We start from the raw sequence: 22,571 nt of genomic DNA, 5'->3' as shown, positions 1-22,571 counted from the left end.
AAAAAAATAAACATTAAGAAAACATTTAGAATTTATTCATCTTGCCTAATTGCAGCTTTAGGTCTGTGGATTAGCAACTGCCCACTTCCTCCTCCCAGCCCCTGGCAACCATCATTCCAGGCTCTGCTCCTGGGAGTCGGACTGCTTTAGATGCCTCGTGTAAGTGGAGCCACCCAGGGCTCGCCGTTCTGTGACTGGCTTATTTCACTTGGGGTGATGTCCTCCAAGTTCACCTGTACTGCGGCATCATCAGGTTTTAAACGGTGAAGTCTGGTTGAGCAGAAGAGCCCACAGCAAACCAGACCCACGCCTTGCTTCATCAGCTCCCTGTTCCTGCTGTGTAGGACCCGTCTTGCAGTCAAGATGGTGTCAGATCTGGAAATGACCTCCCTGCCAGCTGAGGTGAGAACGCCGTTTTGATGTATGGAAAGACTGCTTTTTAAAAGTCAAGGCCTCCTGGCAGTTGCTCTGTAAACGACTCTGGCAGCTGTGCGAGAGGCCATGAATATTACATAAGGACCGTCCGTGCGTTCCAGCCAGAATCTCCAAGCCACAATTCCCATAGCAACACACGGAGATTTTACTCCTCTCAGAGATGAAGCAGCCAGCCAAAGTGCCTCGTGCCATCCTTGATTGTTTTTTTTAGCAAGATCAACACAGTACCTAATTCTTTTTGGCAAAGCAATTTTTTTTCAAAAAAAAAAAAAAAACAAAAAAAACAACAAAACCAAAACCAAAAAGGAACGATTGCGTGAAAGGTGTTCATTTAAAAGTTACCAAGTGTCACATAAGCCAAGATACCGTAACTTTGAACAACAATCTATGCTTTAGGAACTGCTGCCATTGGAATGGCTCCCCGGGAAAAAAGATTTCAAATCATTACCATGCGTGAAACGAAATGCACCATCCTCTTGGCTAAATACTGCACTTACAGATTTTATATCTGATTCCCAGTTCCCCCTTCCACATATACACACTTTGTTATTAGAATGGAGGAGAACATGTTCCAAAGGAAGGAACATGTTGAACCCATAAAATCCTTTATTGCTTTATTTTTGAAAGGCAGAATGCAATCCCTTTGTTAACTACAAGAAAATACTATTACAAAACACCTATGCAGTAAAATTTGGGGAAAAGACCATTCCAGTCTAAGAAAATATACAATTGCCCTGAGGAAAGTGGTTTTCCTGAACAGAGAAATGGTTTACCGAAATAATGAAGTTCCAATCACTTTGTGATTAGAAGCAGGTTTTCCTCTTTGTAGATTTGGGGATCCTTTTTTGAGTGCCTCCATCAACTATCCACCCACAGAAACAAGTTGCTTCGATTACAACACAACGGAAAAGCCAAGGCCACTCTCATATATCACACTTCCTTTTCCTATCAAGGAAATCAATCCAACACACTCCATTTCTGGTACTCCTTGAAAACCAACGAAATGCCGTGAAAGACCAACCATCGGCTTCGAACGAAACTTCCACAGGTGGCCCATCACAGACCCAGCACAAGCGGCCAAGAAAGAGCTTGGCAGGGGAGAAATGGTTTTACCTTTGCTTTTTCCAACTGGGCCTGGGCCTGTCGCTCTGCTTCCCTGCGTACCGCCTCCCGATCTTCCTCCAAAGAAACATCTGAGTCGGACGGACGGCTGGTGTAGGAGTCTGCCGAACCCTTCAGAGAGAAATTTGCATTTTAAAATAGATTCCATCTATGATGTTTGCATTGGAAAAGTCTCATTGACACAGCAGTTAGCTTCCTAGATGATGCCATAAATTCCTGAAAAGAGGAGAAAAGAATCCATTTTGTGGCAAACCATCGAGAAAAATCATGCTCTGGTTTGCAGACCGTTCCCTCGGCGAGCTGTGCCTACCAAGTGACCGTTCCTTCCCAAGTCTTATGTTCCGATTACTCTCCTTTCTGGAAGCCAGAGCAAGTCCCTTTATAATTAAACCAGCTCCGTGGTGCAGTGCCCGGCTGAAGGGCATAGAGGGGTTTCAAGGATGGCTTCGAGAACATTCTACACACTAAAGCAAGTATTTGCAAGTAGAAAGAAGCTACGTCTAATAAAAAAAAAAAACCCCATAAAAGAAACTCCTAACGAGTCATAAACTTGAATTCTCCAAAATGTCACTACCGGGAGATGATGACTCCCACGGTAATCTTAAGCATCCTTTTGTACCTTTTCATTCACCTGATACCTTCACGGACAAAACTGTAAGGCAACAGCAGCCAGCTTCACTCAATCTTTAAGCAACACGTTTTCCTATCGCTTTAAATAGACGTTTGATAAAAGCTGCCTAAAGAAAACACCTGCCCGGGATGGCTTCTACGGCAATAAATCACAACACGGGCAAAGGAGCTCGGAAAATTATAGGACTCTCCCTCGCTCCCTGTCTTGCAATCAGGATCATATTACTAAATCACAGGAGCCCCTGCCAGCACTCACTGTCACAACAGCAGAAGCAACGACAATATAGAATCTCCCCCAGACGAAAGCCCTTGAGCTTACACAGATATCCGAATTCTTCAGCCTTCCTCCCTTGGCTCTTTTCAGAAGCCTGATCCAGGTGGCCTTCATTAGCCAGACAGCGCCTTTCTCATCCGCAGCTGCAGCCCCGGGCACGGATCCTCAGTGCGCGCTGAGCCCTGGAGAGCCCCTGCTCCTTTCCTATCCATGCTCTGGGCAAGCCCCTCTTCTCCGTCCCTTCCTGCCACCGGGGCTTTCACTCCCTACCCCGGAGGACTCCAATCCAAGGAGATTCTTATTTTCCCATTCCAGGGAGGGGAAAACAAACACTCGAGTGCCTTATACTGCTTTAAAAATAAAGAACACTTCAAGTGCATTCAAAGACAGCCATCAACTCGTTCTCAACTTAATGCATCTTATTACTCTAAATATTCTCCTCTTTGCGCTTGGGTTGCTACAGGAAATTAGTTGTAAGAGAACCTTTTTTAAAAAAACCCATTGCAAAACGTATGCAGTGACATTTGCAAGTGCAAAGTTCAAGCCTTATCTTCAGAGATCTGGAGGGGGAGGGCGGAGGAGGCACTCACTGCACTGGGCATGCTCCATATGTAGCCTTTTTACGCAGATGCCTACATCACACTGTTAGTCTATGTCAAATTGCCATTTTGCATCCGAAGTGTAAACAGCTGGAGAGGGCTTTTCGGTTCTATAGTAACAGGCACATGGTATGTTTGTCATGTTTCTGCTTCAGTTGAAACAGCCTCTCAAAGACAAAGCATGCAATCTTTTCATTTAATGAGCCCTTTCCATTACCCTGCTACACAAAGTATATCCTATGCCATAAGACAATTCAAAGATAAGCAATATCACGCAGGCATCATTGGAGAGTGGAAAGCGATGAATGGTGCTCATCAATCATAGCATCAAACTGCCCTTGATTGCTGGTGACTTCCCAAACAAGATGCAGGAGACAGATCTCCCCCTTTAATTAGGACATGAAAGTAATCACAGCTCTAAGCAATGAGTTTAACCGAGCTCAAAATGACTTTGAACTGCTTCTCCAGCTGAGAAACTACCGTTTGAAATAAAGTCCCCAGAAGAAACAACAGTATGAACTGTCAGAACAACAATTATGAAGAAATTGCAAAGTGCGGTTGATTTATTAGCTCGAGTTAAGATTTATGGAATAGCTGAGTCCAAACTCTTTTTATAAATAGGGTGATTGAAGCTCGAGAAGAAAAGATACTAATTTCCTCTACCAATGAGATTACATTTCTTCTTTACAAAGAAATACACACTTCTAGATGGCTTGGTAAACATAAAATTCAAACACTGCATTCCAAACTAAATTTTTGTTTGTGTGGTAGGGAAGGGGATTATTTTGTAAAGTGTCATGCAAATGAAAGACAGGTGGTTTTATTTTTACTTTTTTATGAATTTTTAAAATATTTATTTTTGAGAAAGAGTGGGAGCACGCGAGAGAGAGACAGTGTGCGAGCAGGGGAGGGGCAGAGAGAGAGAGAGAGCGAGCGGGGCGGGGGGGGGGGGGGAGGCAGAGACAGAGACAGAGACAGAGACAGAATCCAAGCAGGCTCCAGGCTCTGAGTTGTCAGCACAGAGCCTGACACGGGCTCGAACTCATAAACTGTGAGATCATGCCCCGGGCTGAAGTCTGACCTTTAACCAACTGAGCCGCCCAGGTGCCCCAGGACAGGAGGTTTTAAAATCTTTGCTACTTTTTTCTCTTCCTTCGTTTCATCTCTTTCTCCCTTCTTTTGTGGGCTAAGACCAATCTTCATGCCTTAAATGCTAGAAAATACAGAATAGAGGCTTTAGAATAAGTTATAGATTGAATACACCGCAACTGTGTGCTATCCATAAATCAATAAACGGGTTATTTATATTCTTACGAAGTGATTGTAAAATGCATGGGAGATATAAAATGCATTGCAATTTCTTATTCCAGTAAAATTCACAAGGGAGAAATGAAATTTTCTCCATCCACACACGTTAGGGGGATTCCTAATCTTCCCAGAGGGTTTCTCATGGCGAGTGTAGCACAGTAGAAAATTACCCAGAAGCACAGCTTTATCCCACAAAAGGCTTCAAGCCCCATTGTCACAAATGTTAGCATTTTGAACCCAATCACCCTGCAGAAGGTTCCATTCACAACACAGTGAAGATACAAAGTTTCGGTCATTAGTTAGCCCCATAAGGAGTGTAAGAGCATAACACACACATAACTGTGCACTATCCTGTTCCCTTTTGAACAAAATATGATTTAAAAAGTCCTTTGCTAATAATCAGATGTAGCTTTTAACTGCACAGTCATGTTGAGACCTGTTTCCAGGTTTAAATAATTAAGCAGTTAAAAAAAAAAACAAACAAAAAACCTCTACAGTGACTTCTGGCAATGATCTTTTGAATACTGCAATAATAAATTAACTTTTGACTATGTTACAATGTAAGATGTGACTCCCAAATGATGTTTAGTGAGGCTGATAGAAGGGGCCACCATAAACTTTCTTTCCTTGTAACTGTAGTAGTAGCAGAAAAATGGCAACAAAATATTTTCATTATAGAAGTTACATGTACCCATTGCAGAGACACACAAATAAAGGTCACTTTAAATTCTCCCACCCAAAGAGAACCACTAGTAAAGAATAGCATGTTTTAGCCTCCAGAGTTCTTGCATTTTTCAAAGTCACCCTCCCAACATGCGCATTACAATTAATCTCCTTCCTTCTGGGAGTGTGGATTTATGCAGTTAGAAGTAATATATCTAATTAAGCTTTTGCCTTTGGTACCATATGGACTTTCTGGGTCATTCTGCCTCAAGCAGTCTTCAGTCTGGAACAGCTGGCTGTCATTTCCATAATTCCAGAGTAAGTTCATTACAAGATGTGCCCTTGATCTCTTGGGTTGCTACAATGTGATGAGCTGGTCTTCTGTAGTTTTGTCCTTGCAGGTGGGTATATCACATGTTCGGCTACAAATATTTCCTTTCCTACACCTTAATATTCTCATTCCTCATTGTACAGGTCCAAAATGTAACTTATACCCTAACGTCTACCAAAACTCATTCAGGATCGTTCACTTTTATCCTCAGAACTCTAACTCCAAATACATGTGCTTTGCTCACAGGAAATTTAGTTAACTGGATTAACTCATGCTTTTTTTAAAGGGTTGTTTTATTTATTTTGAGCGAGAGCTAGATGCAAGCAAGGGAGAGGCACAGACAGAGGGACAGAGAGAGAATCCCAAGCAGGTTCCATAATGTCAGTGCAGAGCTCGATGATGGGCTCGAACTCAAGAACCATGGGATCTTGATCTGAGCCCAAACCAGACACTTGACCGACTGAGCCACCCAGGCACCCAAATTACCTCATTCTTTGTAACTACTCTTCAGTTTTTGTCCCCCCCCCCCAATTTATGCCTAATATTTGCACAAAAAGCATACTTTTTTTTGTATATAGAAAGTTTGCTTTAAAAAAATTTTTTTTAATATTTACTTATTTTGGACAGAGAGAGAGGCAGAGCATGAGCAGGGGAGGGGCAGAGAGAGACACACACAGAGAATCCGAAGCAGGCTCCAGGCTCTGAGCTGTCAGCACAGAGCCTGACGCAGGGCTCGAACTCACAGACCAAGAGATCATGACCTGAGCCGAAGTCGGATTAAAGTGGCCATCTATTTTTATAGGGAATCTTCATATGAAGATTAAGCAGTGTTGTTGGGCAAAGTCAATTTCTCACAGTATCCCAGGGTTACCCCGATTCTAGACAAATCTACGCTCCATCCAAAACCCTCAAGACTTCAAATGACCCTCCTCCTGTATAGGACTATGCTGAGCCAATGGCGAGTCTGAATTCAGTTGCTTCCTCCTGACCTGCCATGGGATAGACAGACATTCCACCGCCATATTCCTCAGTCCCACACTTTTAGAAAAAAGTGGAATGGGAGGGCCTTCTGAAACCCAAGACCAAAGGCAAAGACTTCCATCTTGTATTGTCTGTGCATTAGCTGGCAGAGAGAATTCTTTCATTTCTCATATTGTCGCCTCTTTTCACAGTTGAGAATTAACTTTTTCTTTCTGTGAAGAGATCTGGATCTCTAAGAAAATGAATGGCTACCCCCTGCACTGTTGGTTTCTTCAGGAACAAAACACATTTACCGTTTACTAATAATGACAATTTCCTGCCTCAAGAACCTTAAAAATGTTACAGACTATTGGGATGAAACGCATTGACACGAATACTGTATACTTGGGTTTGCAAATGTCATAGAACTTGCATACCCATTTGATCAATGAAAATCTCAAATGTGATCGGCCTGCCATTTGGCTTCACGTGAAAATATTATCCGAGGCAATGGTAATAAATCCATGCAAGTTCATCCCTGTGTGGTAACTTGTAGGATTATGTAAAAGCTAAAATACTAGCTTCTGGGGCGCCTGGGTGGCTCAGTCGGTTAAGCGTCCGACTTCAACTCAGGTCACGATCTCGCGGTCCGTGAGTTCGAGCCCCGCATCGGGCTCTGTGCTGACAGCTCGGAGCCTGGAGCCTGCTTCGGATTCTGTGTCTCCCTCTCTCTCTCTGCCCCTCCCCCGTTCATGCTCTGTCTCTCTCTGTCTCAAAAATAAATAAACATTAAAAAAATTTAAGGGGCGCCTGGGTGGCGCAGTCGGTTAAGCGTCCGACTTCAGCCAGGTCACGATCTCGCTGTCAGGGAGTTCGAGCCCCGCGTCGGGCTCTAGGCTGATGGCTCAGAGCCTGGAGCCTGTTTCCGATTCTGTGTCTCCCTCTCTCTCTGCCCCTCCCCCGTTCATGCTCTGTCTCTCTCTGTCCCAAAAATAAAAATTAAAATGTTGGAAAAAAAAAATTTTAAATATTGCTTCAATTTTCTCAAGAGCATAGGGAAATTTAGACACTTTGTGGCACTAACATACATACTGATGGAAAAAACTACATTTTGCCAAAACCAAATCCAAAATCAGCCACATGCGTTTATGGAGCACTTACTACTTTGCAAGTCTATGTGCTCTAAGTTAAATGCTGGGACTATAATTGTGAAAAAGACAAAAGCTTTGTGTCTGTCATGGAGCCCAAAAATCTAGTCGAATGAGACCAATTTTTTTTTAAGGTGATCAGAACAATAATCACAACGAGAAAACACAAAACTGGCTGTAAGAATATAATAATGGTGAGAAGAAAGAAGCTATTTTATTTATTTATATTTAAAAATATTTTTTTTTGAGAGAGAGAGAGTATGCATGCACGCAAGTGAGCAGCAGGGAGGAGGAGGAGGAGACAGACTCTCCAGCAGCCTTCACACTCAGGCTCAGAGCTCAGTGCCTGAGGCAGGGCTCGATCCCACGGCCCTGAGATCACGACCTGGCCCAAAATCAAGAGTCAGACACTCAACCGACTGAGACACCCAGGTGCCCTAGAAGTAGCTATTTTAGTCAGGGTGATGATCCAACACTCTGAGATGTGATTTACGCTGAAATATCCCAAAAGAGAAAGAAAAAATAAGTCAGCTTGGGGATGTGTTAAGACAAGTGATGTCCAGGAAGAGGGAACAGCACCTGCTAAGGACTGAGGACAAGGAATACTCAGAAGTTTAAGGAACTGAAAAGAAAAGAGATCAGTGTAGCTAAACATGCTCCTTTTTCAGGAGTATTTCTTTCAACACCCTCCCTTCCCCCTCACCATTTTTTCACCCTGCAGGTAGTACATACTCCAGTATACTTGGAATATGAATTTTGGGGCATCCTTTTCATTTATGTGGCATTACCTGACAGTACAGGTCCTTATTCCTATCTGAATTTCTCAAGCAGAAGTGGCATGTAAGTTGTCAGTAAATTCCACATTATTGGGAAAATCATGTCTCCTGAGATTTAAACACAGTTCTCTGATTTTCTTCCTTCTCAACCCAGTACTATCTCATAAGAGCAGACAGTTTATTTCTGAGATTGCCGTACGTTATGTTAACAATCAAAGCAAATTATTAAGATTTATTGCCATTTCTTAAGATCAGGCTACCACCTACATGAATGATAATAATTGCTAACTTTTCATGAAGGCTTCACACTGTGTTAGACATGGGGTGGATTCACCAGCATTACATAACTTAATGTTTGATCTCTATCTCTGTCTTCACTGAAGAAAACACGGAGGCACAAGGAAGGCCAGTAACCCGACCGAGGTGACAAAGCTAATAATCAACAGAGGTGGGAGGCAGCTTTTGAAGTGAATTCAAAACTGAATGGATGCATCAACTCGGGCATGCATCGGCTCATAAAAAGAAAAGCCAGAACAAATCCCTACGTACAACTACTATTTATTTTCATTGAAAACGTATCTCTTTCTGTCCGTCAGGCACATGTATGGCCATTTCCACTGGCCGCAAAATGCCAAGAGGACTTCCAAGTTCTTAGTTCTATTTTTGCTAAACCTAGGTTGCTCTCTCTCTCTCTCTCTCTCACACACACACACACACACACACACACACACACCACATATACATCTTCAGAGAACCTCAAGTTTTATCTTCCCAAAAGACACAGTGAAGGTCCGATGAAACAGATAATTTCTCATTCATCGATGTAATGCTGTTTTGTGTTAAAGAAGGACTCAAAGGTTGGCCGTTACCCTGAAATCTGCCTCCCCCTCAGAGCATCTCAAAATTATAAAGCCTTCTTTTCATTACTTACCTACAACGGAGAGTGGAAAAGTAGAATAGGAAAACAATGGAAGTCAAGAAACCGGCTATTTAAATTTCTCTCTTTTCCCTGAAAATGAACATAACTCTGGCAAGCTGGCCTTCGATAGCCTCCTTGGCAGCTAATCTTGCCTGAAGCTGGCTGGGATTCAAGCATCTCCTATGTTCAATAGAACAGTTGCTAGTTTTCAGCACTGAAGCCTAAGTTACTCAAGTACAGACCCGAGTCGTGACCAACTTAGTGGGTTCGAGCCCCGCGTCGGGCTCCGTGCTGACCGCTCAGAGCCTGGAGCCTTTTTTTTTTTAACGTTTATTTATTTTTGGGACAGAGAGAGACAGAGCATGAACGGGGGAGGGGCAGAGAGAGAGGGAGACACAGAATCGGAAACAGGCTCCAGGCTCCGAGCCATCAGCCCAGAGCCTGACGCGGGGCTCGAACTCCCGGACCGCGAGATCGTGACCTGGCTGAAGTCGGACGCTTAACCGACTGCGCCACCCAGGCGCCCCTGCCTGGAGCCTTCTTCGGATGCTGTGTCTCCCTCTCTCTCTGCCCCTCCCCTGCTCACTTACTCTCTCTCTCTCTCAAAAATGAATAAACATTAAAAAAAAAGAGTAATATATTAAAACACTGTTACCACCAACCTATTCCTTAAAGGAAGGCTATGATGGCTGTTTATATTTTGTAGAAGAAACCCGGCCCAAAATTCGCAAAATGTGACACCAGTAAAAAGAACCATTTTGAAAAGTTAGAATTAGAGGGCCAATTTTAATGGTACTTTGAGTTTGGGATTTTAGACATATGATAAATAATTTCCCTTCATAATTACAGCACCGGGTGGGTACCAAGGGAGTTTTTTAGGCCTTTAATATCAATTTACTGATGGTGATAGATGACAAAAATGTTTCACGCTATATAATTTCTTACCAAAAACTTTATCTTTCAGTCATGAAAACGGAAACGAGTAGGCAAGAAACAGAAAAATTCTGGCCTGGGCGAGGTGACCTTCCTTCAAATATTGCTGAAAAAATTGAATGAGGGAAAAGGAGTGAACGAATCAGACGTGGGGCATTTTGGGTAATAGGAAGTCACGGTGGGTATAGATACTGTCAGAAGCTCTGCGTGCACAACACTACCTTTCGTCTTCCCACTGACTCATTCTAACCAGCACACACGCGGGCTATATGACTCCCCTCTGCCTAAGAAAACCTTCCCTTGACTTCATATTCTCTGCCAGCCCCCATCCCATTTCTTTGCTCTCCTCTGTAGACAAAAATGCTTCAAAGTTGCTGAGGCTTCCTTCAATTCTCTTCTCGTTTCCTCTTGAAGCTACGGTCTCCCTGCACTCGGCCATCACTGCTCACCAAGACTGTCAGTGACAGATGGCTAAGGCCACAGGTCAGTTCTCGGTATGCATCTTTCTCAACGTATCAGGAGCTTTCCGCGTGGTTGTTGAGTCTACTCCCCATCCTTTATGCACTTTCTCATTAACACCTTCTGGAAACCACTCTCTCTTTGTCTTTCTCTCACCTGTTGGCTGCTCCTTCTAAGTCTCTTTTGCTGGTATCTCCTCTTGCCTCCTTTTGCCACACGCTCCTCCCCATACACAGACTCCTTCTTTCTGCTCCAAACTCACTCATCACTCACAGGCACCAGCAATGCTCTCTCTCTCTCTCGATTTCCACACTGCCAACTATCACCTCCTTCAAGTCTTTGTTGAGCGCTCACCTTCTCAGTGAGGCCTTCCATGACCATCCTATTTAAAACGATAATCCCCAAGGCCTTCCCCTTCCACGATCTCTAATTCCACTTACCTGACTTTTTTTAATGTTTATTTTCGAGAGAGACAGAGACAGAGACAGAGACGGAGCATGAGCTGGGGGGGGGGGGGGGGGGGGGGGAGTACAGAGAGTGAGGGAGACACAGAATCGGAAGCAGGCTCCAGGCTCTGAGCTGTCAACACAGAGCCCTCAAGGTGGAGGTGGAGGTGGAGCTCGAACTCACAAACCGCGAGATCACGACACAAGTTGGAGGCTTAACCGACTGAGCCACCCAGATGCCCCCTAGTTGTTGTTGTTGTTGTTTAATGGTGCTTTTACCTTCTAACATACAACAGAATTTATTAATTATATTTATTGTTCGGGGTCTATCTCCCTCCAATAGAATATAACATCCCTGAGGGCAGAGATTTTGTTTGTTTGTTTCCTTCACTCATTTACCCCAAGTGCCTAGAATAGTACCAGGCACAGCATTCTTGCTCTATAAATTCATTCACTGGATGAATGAATAAGGGTTACTAGAGAGAGAGACTATTCTCCCCCACATCCTGTATCTTAATGCTCTTTCACTAGAGGGGCCTCCCCTTAGCATTCCTGAACATTCCTAAACACCCTAAACATTCTCAAGTCTCCCCCTTACTAAAAAACAGCAACAGCAATTTGACCTAGATTGTGAATGACCAATAAATAACTCGCCATCGGGAGCAAGAGAATAAAACTAAGGCTTCAGCCTGAAGATATACTTGGTGTTTCATCATAACCCTCAATAAATATCACTTAACCAACTTAGTGTAAATGTCAGCTATGATCGGTTGATTAGATAAACATGTTCCATAACAAGCAAGCCACTTAAAAAAAAAAAAGTCATTATACATAAAATTCATATAGCATCCTTCTTCGAAGAAATGTTAAGAGAGGCTTTGCATTTTGAAAATATGATTAACGCTCATTTTCTATGAAGCTTCTTTTCCGATTAATTGTATTTATTCATTCCAGGGATTCAAAGCTCCAGTCTTAAAACTGCTAATGACCCATTGGAGAAGCCATAGGCAAGTCATGTAAATATGCCCCAGGCTAATTTCCCCCTCAGTAAAATGAGTATATAAAAAAAAATTGACGCTACTAGAAAGAATATTCTTGAAAATTTCCTTAGAGATGGTTGAAAAACGCTGTAAATAGGACATATTGTATGACTGTTTACTGACTGTTACTCCTCATGCACTAGCCCCACCATGCCTATGGGAAGAGAGTTTAAATTCACAACAGAAAAAGTGACTACACATATAATGTGTAGGAAGACAGAGAGTTTAAAAAATCAAGCCAGCACAGGGGTGCCTGGGTGGCTCAGTCGGTTGAGCATCCGTCTTCTGCCCAGCTCATGATCTCGCGGTTTGTGAGTTCGAGTCCCACGTCCGGGCTCTGTGCTGACAGCTCAGAGCCTGGAGCCTGCTTCCGATACTGTGTCTCCCTCTCTCTCTGCCCCTCCCCTACTCACACGGTGTCTCTCTCTCCCTCAAAATGAAATAAACATTAAAGAAATTAAAAAAAAAAAATCAAGCCAGCACAGAAGGAAGATATTTCTTTAAGCCATTCTGAGTAATATATTTAAAAGGCACACTACTAACAAACTAGACAGATACAAAAGTCCAGCAGCAAGCCTTTCCTTGAGAGACAGAACAATCAAACGATAACTGTTGACTCCTGCCTTCCAGGGTGAATGCTCTCAGGTGCAAATGAACAATCCATCTACACACATTAAAGGAGAGTCATCATATGTGTCCCCCGAGGGAGTCACACAGCTGTCAAAGGGGATAGGGCTTCCGTCCTTAAAGGTTTTACCCTCTAAAATTTTCTTTGCTTATACAGAGTTTATATGCATTGATAAGAAAAGAGGAAGAGATCAATGGGTATTAAATAGGCAGCGGTTATGAACACAAAATTCACAAAAAGGAAACTAGTCATGAGCATCTGGAAACAGTGTTCAGCCTGCTAAATGAAACACAATACCATTTCCCATTAAATTAGTTCTCTTTGCAAAGTTCAAATTCAGTGTTGTGAAGTTACGTTAACACAGACGCTTTCACGTCTCGTGTTAACACAGACGCTTTCACGTCTCGATGATACTTTGCTGATACTTTCTTGACTTTAAAAAAACCCTTTGGGAAAACAATGTTCTTTCTGTTTGTATCTAGATACATATCTAGACTAATATGCGTTTAGACTAATGATTTCACTTCTGGGATCTGTCTTAAAATTCTAAAATATGTTCCATACAACACTTAGATTATTATATAATATTTAATAATAGTTACAAAGGCTAAAGAGCATTATAGGCAATTCTTAATGATCATTATATTTGGTTAAAAAAATAAAGAAATAAAAATCCCTGCATCATTTTTATAAATACATACATTCACATATATATAAATACTGGGAGTACACAAAATGAACAGAAGAGATAAAATTGGATTCACTGTTGTTGTTAATTCAGAGAGCTAATTTAAATTTTTTTCCGTAACGTTACCATTTTTTAACAAAAGTAGAAAGCTCTTAATGCAATCGAAAAATCTAACAAACGATCTTGAAAATACTTTTGGTGTTACAAAAAAAACAATGCAGGTATATATTTTCCCTAATTTGTTGTTTTAATCTTAATAGTTTTTTGTTTTTTGTTTTGCATGTGGGGAATGGGGAGGCAAACTCTGGGTCTTCTGAAAGACTCTTTATGCATAAGAAATAAAGAAATGAAGGAAGGAAGGTAGGCAGGAAGGAAGGAAAGAAGGAAGGCAGGAAGGCAGGCGGGTAGGAAGGAAGGAAGGAAGAAAGCAAGAGTGTGGATACAGGAATTACATCAGGTAAGAAATAAGAATTAAAAGAAAAGTACTTGAACCTGAAATGTTAACATTTTGAAGAACTGCATTTCTCTGTAGAAAATGTGTTAAAATGATTATGTTACATTTCCACTTGAAACATTGGAATTTTCTCATATGACTGCTTAAATAATTTTTTGCTACTAGGTTAGATACTTAAGCAGGCCAAATGACTCAGTAATTTGGTAGTAAATTATTAATACACTGTTCTAAAAGTCTAACCTTCCAGAAAGATATGACTTTGGTTCAGAGAGATTTAATATTAAAAATAGGCTACCCGATCAGGGATTTGGCTGGAAAAGTGCCAGTGGTATGGAGCATTTAGTAATAAAGCACTGCAAAGTACCCTACTGACCTAAAATAGTTAATGCATCCCTTAAGCAGCTAACCTACCTTCAGAAGGTGATTTCAGAACTAGAGACAATCTGGTTTATACAAATCTATATTTAGAAATTTGCTGCAAATTTTAGACTGCGTAGCTAGAGAGAGATGTGCTGTTGGTTATATCAATATGTTATTAATGCTAAAACCCCCGACTCTATTAAGAACACTTAATAAAAAGCAATTCATATAATATTTCCTGTCTCACAAATAAGGAAGCATTTTTACTGCAAATATTCAGTACATGGTTCCATAGACCAAATGCTTGTGTTGCCCCCAAATTCATATGTTGAAACCTAATCTCTAAGGTGATAGTGTTAGGAGGTGGGCTTTTGGAGGCTGATTAGGTCATCACAGTGGAGCCCATGTGAACGGGATTAGTGCCCTTGTAAAAGACACCTCAGAGAGCTCCCTAGCTTCTTTGACCACATGAGGTCATAACAGTAAGAAGGCTGTCTGTGAACCAGGAAGCAGGTTCTCACCAGACACTGAATCTGCCAGTGCCTTGATCTTGGACTTTCCAGCCTTCTCAGCTCTGAGAAGTAAATATCTTTTTTTTTTTTTAATGTTTCTTCATTTTTGAGAGAGTGAGAGAGAGAGAGAGAGGGCACAAGCAGGCGAGGGACAGAGGATTTGAAGCAGGCTCTGTGCTGACAGCAGCCAGCCCCATGTGGGGCTTGAACTCATGAACTGTGAGATCACGATGTGAGATGTTGATAAAACTTCCAACAAGCAGGACAAAGATGGCTTGCCAGTTTGGCAAAGACCAGAAAGATCTGGTTACTGCTGCTGCCCATGCCTGTTGACTCTTGCATTATGGCCTGAGGACTACTGTTTTGCAGTCTGCTACGGCATTCATGCGTTATATGCCAGATGCTTCTACTGTTAAAACAGACACCAGGGGCGCCTGGGTGGCTCAGCTGGTTAAGCGTCCAACTTCAGCCCAGGTCATGATCTCACGGCTCGTAAGTTCAGGCTCCGCTTTGGGCTCTGTGCTGATGGCTCAGAGCCTGGAGCCTGCTTTGGATTCTGTGTCTCCCTCTCTCTCTGCCCCTCCCTAGCTCATGCTCGCACTCTCTCTCTGTGTCTGTCAAAAATAAATAAACTTAAAAAAATATTAAAGGAAGCTATTTAAATAAACAAACAAACAAAGACACACCAAACTTGAGCACTCCAAACCAAAGATAACACCTACTAGGTTTTCCACTTCATTTAAATAACAATCATTTAACATTGTGTACAACTAAATTTATTATTATCCCTCCCTTCCCAGTATACACACACATTAGAATATATGATTGTATTTTCGTGCCCATGATGAGGGCAGAAAGTCTGTGTTTTTCACATCCGTATCCCCAGGGCCAGCGTACAATCTGAGAAGAAGACAAGGCTGGGGTTTACAGTCTAGTGAAGGAGACAGACATTACAGAGGTAATAACCTAAACATTATTTTATGACAATTTTGGCAGTGACGATCCAGGAGAAGCACAGGGTGCTTTGAGGAAATGTAGCAGGGGGAATAAGGAGGGGCTTCTAAAAGGAAAATCATATTTAGGCTGGGTCTGAAGTTAACAGGCAACAAGTTATACATGGAGGTAAGGGAAAATGTTTCAAGGCAGAAGGACCAATTTGAAGAGGAGAATGCTCTTAGCATGTTTAAGGAGCTAGAGCTTCATGAGAAAAAGGAAACCTTTGAGAGAACTCATCTGGATATGCCTTTGGGCACTTAATACTGCATGCATAAGTTGATGCATTCAAATTACCAGGGGAATTCCATTATGGTCATCCCATTAACTCCTTAACTTTTCTGGGATGAACACACGCAATCAGCTTGAACGATCCTTTATCATCATCATGTTTATATCCAACCATTCATTGAGCAAGTAACTACCATGTGCCAGACACTGAGGATACAAGAAGAAATACGATACATTCCTTGTCCTCAAGCAGCTTACACTACCTGCACCAATTACCAATCCACATTTTAAAATTTCAAAACATAAAAACCATACATTTTATTACATACAATAAAAAATTATAAATAAAAATCAATATAACATTGGGAAAAAACTTACCAATGACAAAGGGTTCATTTCTTTCATATGTTAATAGATCTTGGAAATTAGTAAGAAAAAGACCAATGCTATTGGAGAAAAATGGACAAAAATGACAGGAGATATTCACAGAAAGAGAAATAGTTTCTTTAGAAAGCATATAGAAAATGCCCAACTTTCATTATGATGTTAAAAGGGGCAAAATCAAAGAAAATGCTAATTTTTCTTGGCAAAGATGAAAAGCAAAGCACTTATTAGTGTGGAACACATCTTTGCCCCTTAAGGGTAAAATCTGGTTGCACTTATCAAAATTGAAAATTCACTTACCCTTTGACCAATAATCCCAATTCTGATTCTTAGAATTAATACCTCTAATTAATTTTAGAGGTATATACAAATATATGCAAAGGATGTATATATAAGAATGTTCATTATGGCATTATTTGTGTTACAGATGACTTAAAATAACGTAACTATCTACCAGGAGGAGACTGATTAAATAAATTATGGTGCATCTACATTATGGCCTATTATTGAGACATTAAAACTAATAAGGCATATATATAGCCATATGTATTAACATGGAACAATTTCCAAGATATATTTTACAGTTAAAAAAAAGAAAAAAAGAAAAAAGCAAGAGACAAAACAGTAGATACTATTCTGGTATTGTCTGTGTGTGTGTGTGTGTGTGTGTGTGTGTGTGTGTGTATGTATGTATATATATATATTTTTTTGAGAATACATATGCTAGTTTTTAGGCTACCTCTAGAACATTTAAATGGCTGCACATGAAATAATCTTGAGAGGATATTAAAAATCTCTGTGCTTCGAGGGTGCCTGGCTGGCTCAGTAGGAAGAGTGTGTGACTCTCAGGGTCATGAGAGCCCCACATGGGGTGTAGAGATTACTTAAACAAATAAAACTTTAAAAAAATATCTATGTTTGGGCTATATCCCCAAAAAATTCAACCAGAAACTCAGGGGCAGGACCAGGCATCAGTCCTTTTTAAAGCTCTGCATATAGTTCTGTTGACCACTGACAGTTGAGAACTCTATGCCAGGACACCTAACAGTGACGGCCTTTGGGGAGGAAACCTGAGGGATCCAGGGCCAAGCAGGGGTGGGAGGGACTTGCTTTTCACTGTGGAACCTTTTATAATGCTTGAAATTGTATTTTTCTTTAAAGCCATGATCATAATACTTGCAAAAAAGGTAACTGGATCATTTTCTTACACCATACACAAAAATAAACTCAAAATGGATTAAAGACCAAAATATGAGACCAGAAACTATAAAAATCCTAAAGGAGAGCACAGGCAGTAATTTCTCTGACATTGGCTGTAACAACATTTTTTAGTTATGTCTCCTGAGGCAAGGGAAAGAAAAGCAAAAATAAACTATTGTACTACATGAAAATAAAAAGCATTTTCACAGAAAAGGGAACCACCAACAAAACAAAAAGACAACCAACTGAATGAGAGAAGATACTTGCAAATGATATATCTGATAAGGGGTTAATATCCAATATATATAAAGAATTTATACAACTCAACACCCACAGAACAAATAATCTGATTAAAAATGGGCAGAAGACACGAACAGACATTACTCCAAAGAGGACGTACCGGTGGCCGAAAGACACGTGAAAAGATGCTCAACATCACTCATCATGAGGGAAATGCAAATCAAAACCACAATGAGATATCCCCTCACACCTGTCAGAATGGCTAAAATTAAAAAAAAACACAAGAAACAACAGGTGTTGGCAAGGATGTGGAGAAAAAAGAACCCTTGTGCACCACTGGTGGGAATGCAAACTGGTGCAGCTGCTTTTGAAAACAGTATGGAGGTTCCTCAAAAAATTAAAAATAGAATTACCATATGATCCAGTACTGGGTATTCCACTACTGGGTATCATGCCCAAAGAACACAAAGACACTAATTTGAAAAGATATATGCACCTCTACGTTTATCACAGCATTATTTACTATAGCCAAATTATGTAAGCAACCCAAGGGTCCATTGATAGATGAGTTGGATGAAGAAGAGTGAAATCTTGCCGTTTGCAACAACATGGCTACATCTACAGGGTATAATGGTAAGTGAAATTGGAGAAGAACAAATATCATATGATTTCATTCATATGTGAACTTTAAGAAAGAAAACAAACGAACAAAGAAAAAGAGAGACAAACCAAGAAACAGACCAACTATAGAGAGCAACCATGGTTACCAGAGAGGAGGTGGGTAGGGGGTGGGTTCAATAGGTGATGGGGACTGAGAGTACACTTGTGATGAACAATGAGTAATGTGTAGAATTGTTGAACCACATATTGTATATCTGAAACTAATATAACATTGTATGGTAACTATGCTGGAATTAAATTTTTAAAATTATTTTTAATTTTTTTTTAATATGAAATTTATTGTCACATTGGTTTCCATACAACACCCAGTGCTCATCCCAACAGGTGCCCTCCTCAATACCCATCACCCACCCTCCCCTCCCTCCCACCCCCCCGGGATTAAAATTTAAAAACAAACAACAACAACAACAAAACCAAAAAACAAAAAATGTGACCACTGATATTGACAAAACTACCCAGAGGCAGGAAGCTGAACTTACTGATTTTGCAGGGTATTCAGGAGGTCGGGGGGTGTCTTAGTGCTGACTCCATGGAGGACTACAGGACCTCTAGTAACCCTGGGCCTCTTTGGCTCTGTTAACTCTATTTCTGGAGTTGCTTTTTTCTTTTCTCCGAAACTGTCTTTGTAAATCTCCAACATCAAAGGTCACAAAACTGACCAAAACAACTGTGGCACTTAACTTTAATGTTTATTTATTTTTGAAACAGAGAGACACAGAGCATGAGTGGGGGAGGGACAGAGAGACAGCGAGACACAGAATCCAAAGCAGGCTCCAGGCTCTGAGCTGTCAGCACGGAGCTCGCTGTGGGGCTTGAACTCACATACTGTGAGATCATGACCTAAGCTGAAGTCGGATGCCCAACTGACTGAGCCACCCAGGAGCCCGGTAACAACTGTAGCATTTAAAATGGCAAACCAGGGGCGCCTGGGTGGCTCAGTCGGTTGGGCGTCGGACTTCAGCTCAGGTCACGATCTCGCTGTCGGCGAGTTCGAGCCCCGCATCGGGCTCTGGGCTGATGGCTTGGAGCCTGGAGCCTGCTTCCGATTCTGTGTCTCCCTCTCTCTTTGCCCCTCCCCCGTTCATGCTCTGTCTTTCTCTGTCTCAAAAATAAAAATAAACATTAAAAAAAAATTTAAATGGCAATCCATAGGGCGCCTGGGGGGCTCAGTCGGTTAAGCATCAGACTCTTGGTTTCAGTTCAGGTCATGATCTCACACTTTCATGAGTTCAAGTCCCACATGGGGTTCTATGCTGGCAGCTCAGAGCCTGCTTGGGATTCTCTCTCTCCCTCTCCTTTTGCTCCCTCCCACACTCATGCTGTCTCTGTCTCTCTCAAAATAAATAAACTTAAAAATCAAAAAAAAAAAAAAAAGGCAAGCCATCAGCTACTCACTAATCCCCTTTTTCTGCTGTACTTACATGTGTATTCATGGTTCGACTCTGCACGAACACCTAAGTCCCATGAAGGCAGGAGTCGGTGTCACTTTCGTTCACCAGAGTCCCCAGTACCTAGCACAGGGCCTCGTACACAGCAGGCACTCAATAAATGTGTGCTGGCTGCAAACGGATCCGCTCTGTTGTTCAGCTCTATGAAAATCTCATCGTCCACCTCTTTCTACCACATCACCCCAAGCCTAGTTATCGCCCGCGCCCTGTGTGGGCTCCGACTACAGCTCTGATTGGTCTTTCTGCCTCTGCCCCGCCCCCAGCCCTTCCACGCAGGGAGCCAAAGGAAACTTCTTCAAAGGCGCTAGCTCACAACATTCCCCCTTACAGAACATTCCCATTGCCCCCCATGTCACTTAAAAAATAAATCCCGTGTCTCGCTGATACACTTTGGCCTTTGCCTACATCTCCAGACACATCTCGCACTACTTTTCTCTTCCTTCGCTACCTGCCAGCCATAAACATCGCCTTTTTGACCTTTTTTTTTTTTTTTTTTTTGGACAAAGGAAACTCTCTTGGCTTTTGAACTTCTACTTCTGTCTTTCCCACTGCTTGAAGCTCTTCTTCCTCTCTGGCTACAGTTCCCATCACATCACCCGGCTTATCTTCTTCGGAGAGTCTCTCACATGATGCAAAGACTTACTTAGTCACTGTTTACTTTTCGTTGGCTGCCCCACTCCCGGGCCCCCTCCCCCCCAGCCCCGTCCCCACGCTCTGCAAACACAGCACAACTCTTAGATTTGGGAAAGTGGTGCCTGTACACTCCCAGCCCCTGTCTTTTCCTCCAAACTAGAACTTTCTGCCGGAAAATCTCTATTTGTCCTGCAGCAACACATATGCTATATATATATATACACACACGATAGCCTCTAGACAACGGTGGGTTGAAATATAGCTAGTGCAACGAATTTTAAAATTTCACTTAATTTTGATGAGCTGACATCCTAATAGCCCTACATGGCAAGGGCTACCATATTATACAGGATAGTTTTAGAGAGTCTGGGAACTGGAGCGTCCGGAATTTGCTGACCAAATGGCCACGGGCCTGTTAGGTCTGCCTGGGCTTCTTCCCAAGTTCACACTTCTCAAGATACACTTCCCTGCCCGCTGCACACTCCTAGACCCAGCTGTGGCTAGGGGCAGCTGTATGATGAGGGAGGTTGGCAGTGATGAGCAGGGGCCTGAATGTGTAGGCTGGGCTTCCACTCACATGCAAAAGCCCCTCATGGACCTTGACAGACCCACGGGGACGTGAGGTCTCTATGTCAGCTCTCTCCGCTGCCAGCTGCCAGATCTCCATGCGGCATTTCAAGGACAGTTGTAAATTCAAACTGGTTCGCAATCATAAAGGCATGCACTATTTGGGCCTCCTTTGGTCCTCTTGCCCTCTGACCCGGAAGAAGCGGGTTTACCACCACGTGAGGGGCTTTATTTTAATATCTGGATCTCCTACTCTGAGCTGATTGCCTGGTACCGACCCTGGTGCACAGTAGCTGCCCAGTACATATTTTGGGTAAGTGAATAAAGTATAGGTCTATCATGGGGTGTCATGATCTCATGGCTCGTGAGTTCGAGCCCTGCCTCAGGTTCTGTGCTGACAGCTCAGAGCCTGGAGCCCGCTTCAGATTCTGTGTCTCCCTTTCTCTCTGCCCCTTCTCAGCTCATACTCTGTCTCTCTCTCTCCTTCAAAAAGAAATAAACATAGGGGTACCTGGGTGGCTCAGTTGGTTAAGCGTCCGACCTCAGCTCAGGCATGATCTTGCGGTTTGTGAGTTCGAGCCTCGCGTCGGGCTCTGTGCTGACAGCTCAGAGCCTGGAGCCTGCTTCAGATTCTGTGTATCCCTCTCTCTCTGCCCCTCCCCCACTTGTGCTCTGTCTCTCTCTGCCTATCAAAAATAGATAAATGTAAAAAAAAAAGTTAAAAAAAAGAAATAAACATTAAAAAATTTTTTTAAAGTAAAGGTCTATCATATCAAAGTTGGGGTAATATTTGGTGTTAAATACAAAAACAACTTCAGTAGCCTTACTGAGTGTCCCATGGATTGTTCAGCACGTAGTGTAACATTTCTATTTCCTACCAATGTGGCATCCAGTCATGAATAGAACAGAACCTGTGCCATCCCATCGTCTGAGGAACACCCGAGAAAGACCCCCAGCAAAGTCAACAAGGCGTTTCGGTACAGAGAAAGAGAAAGCCGTGGTAAACAGAGAGAAAATCAGTTCCTGGGATGATAAGCATTTGCAAAGCTGAGCAGAAGAGACAACCCTCCTGAAGAGCCTGGCAAAATCTGGACAAGACTACAAGAGGTGAAGGGCATGGTCTTTTTCTTTTTGTTTCTCTCTCTCTCTCTCTTTTTTTTCTACACCCAACAGTTTTAGTCTTCTTCAGTAAGTTGAAAGAAGCAAATCGTATCAGACTCCCAATGTATATCACTTATAATTACACATAATTTTGTTGAAATTAGGATGATATGAGGGGCACCTGGGTGGCTCAGTCGGTGAAGTGTCCGACTTCGGCTCAGGTCATGATTTGGGGGTTCGTGAGTTCAAGCCCCGTGTTGGGCTCTGTGATGACAGCTCGGAGCCTAGAGCCTGCCTCAGATTCTGTGTCTCTGTCTCTCTCTGCCCTTTCCTGACCTGTGCTCTGTCTGTCTCTCTCTCAAAAATAAACATCCAAAAAATTTAAAAAAAAGAAAGAAATTAGAATGA

The 22,571-nt window shown here is 42.2% G+C and overlaps 1 protein-coding gene across 7 annotated transcripts in view; it reads right to left on the bottom strand.

Annotated features, from left to right (window-relative positions):
• CACNB2 (calcium voltage-gated channel auxiliary subunit beta 2) overlaps window positions 1-22,571 on the bottom strand; it is a 391,422-nt gene that overhangs the window by 130,702 nt on the left and 238,149 nt on the right. For 6 of the 7 annotated variants that reach the window (XM_043564393.1, XM_043564395.1, XM_043564394.1 and 3 more), the window contains one exon: window positions 1,549-1,668. In XM_043564393.1, the coding sequence (XP_043420328.1) occupies window positions 1,549-1,668 (120 nt within the window). Of the gene's footprint in view, window positions 1-1,548; window positions 1,669-2,506; window positions 2,948-22,571 lie in introns of those variants that run through there. The other variant, XM_043564397.1, reaches the window with a different exon arrangement.

This window comes from Prionailurus bengalensis, chromosome B4 (assembly GCF_016509475.1).
Source record: "Prionailurus bengalensis isolate Pbe53 chromosome B4, Fcat_Pben_1.1_paternal_pri, whole genome shotgun sequence".
Taxonomy (NCBI): Eukaryota; Metazoa; Chordata; class Mammalia; order Carnivora; family Felidae; genus Prionailurus; species Prionailurus bengalensis.
This window is presented reverse-complemented; position numbering and strand designations above follow the sequence as displayed.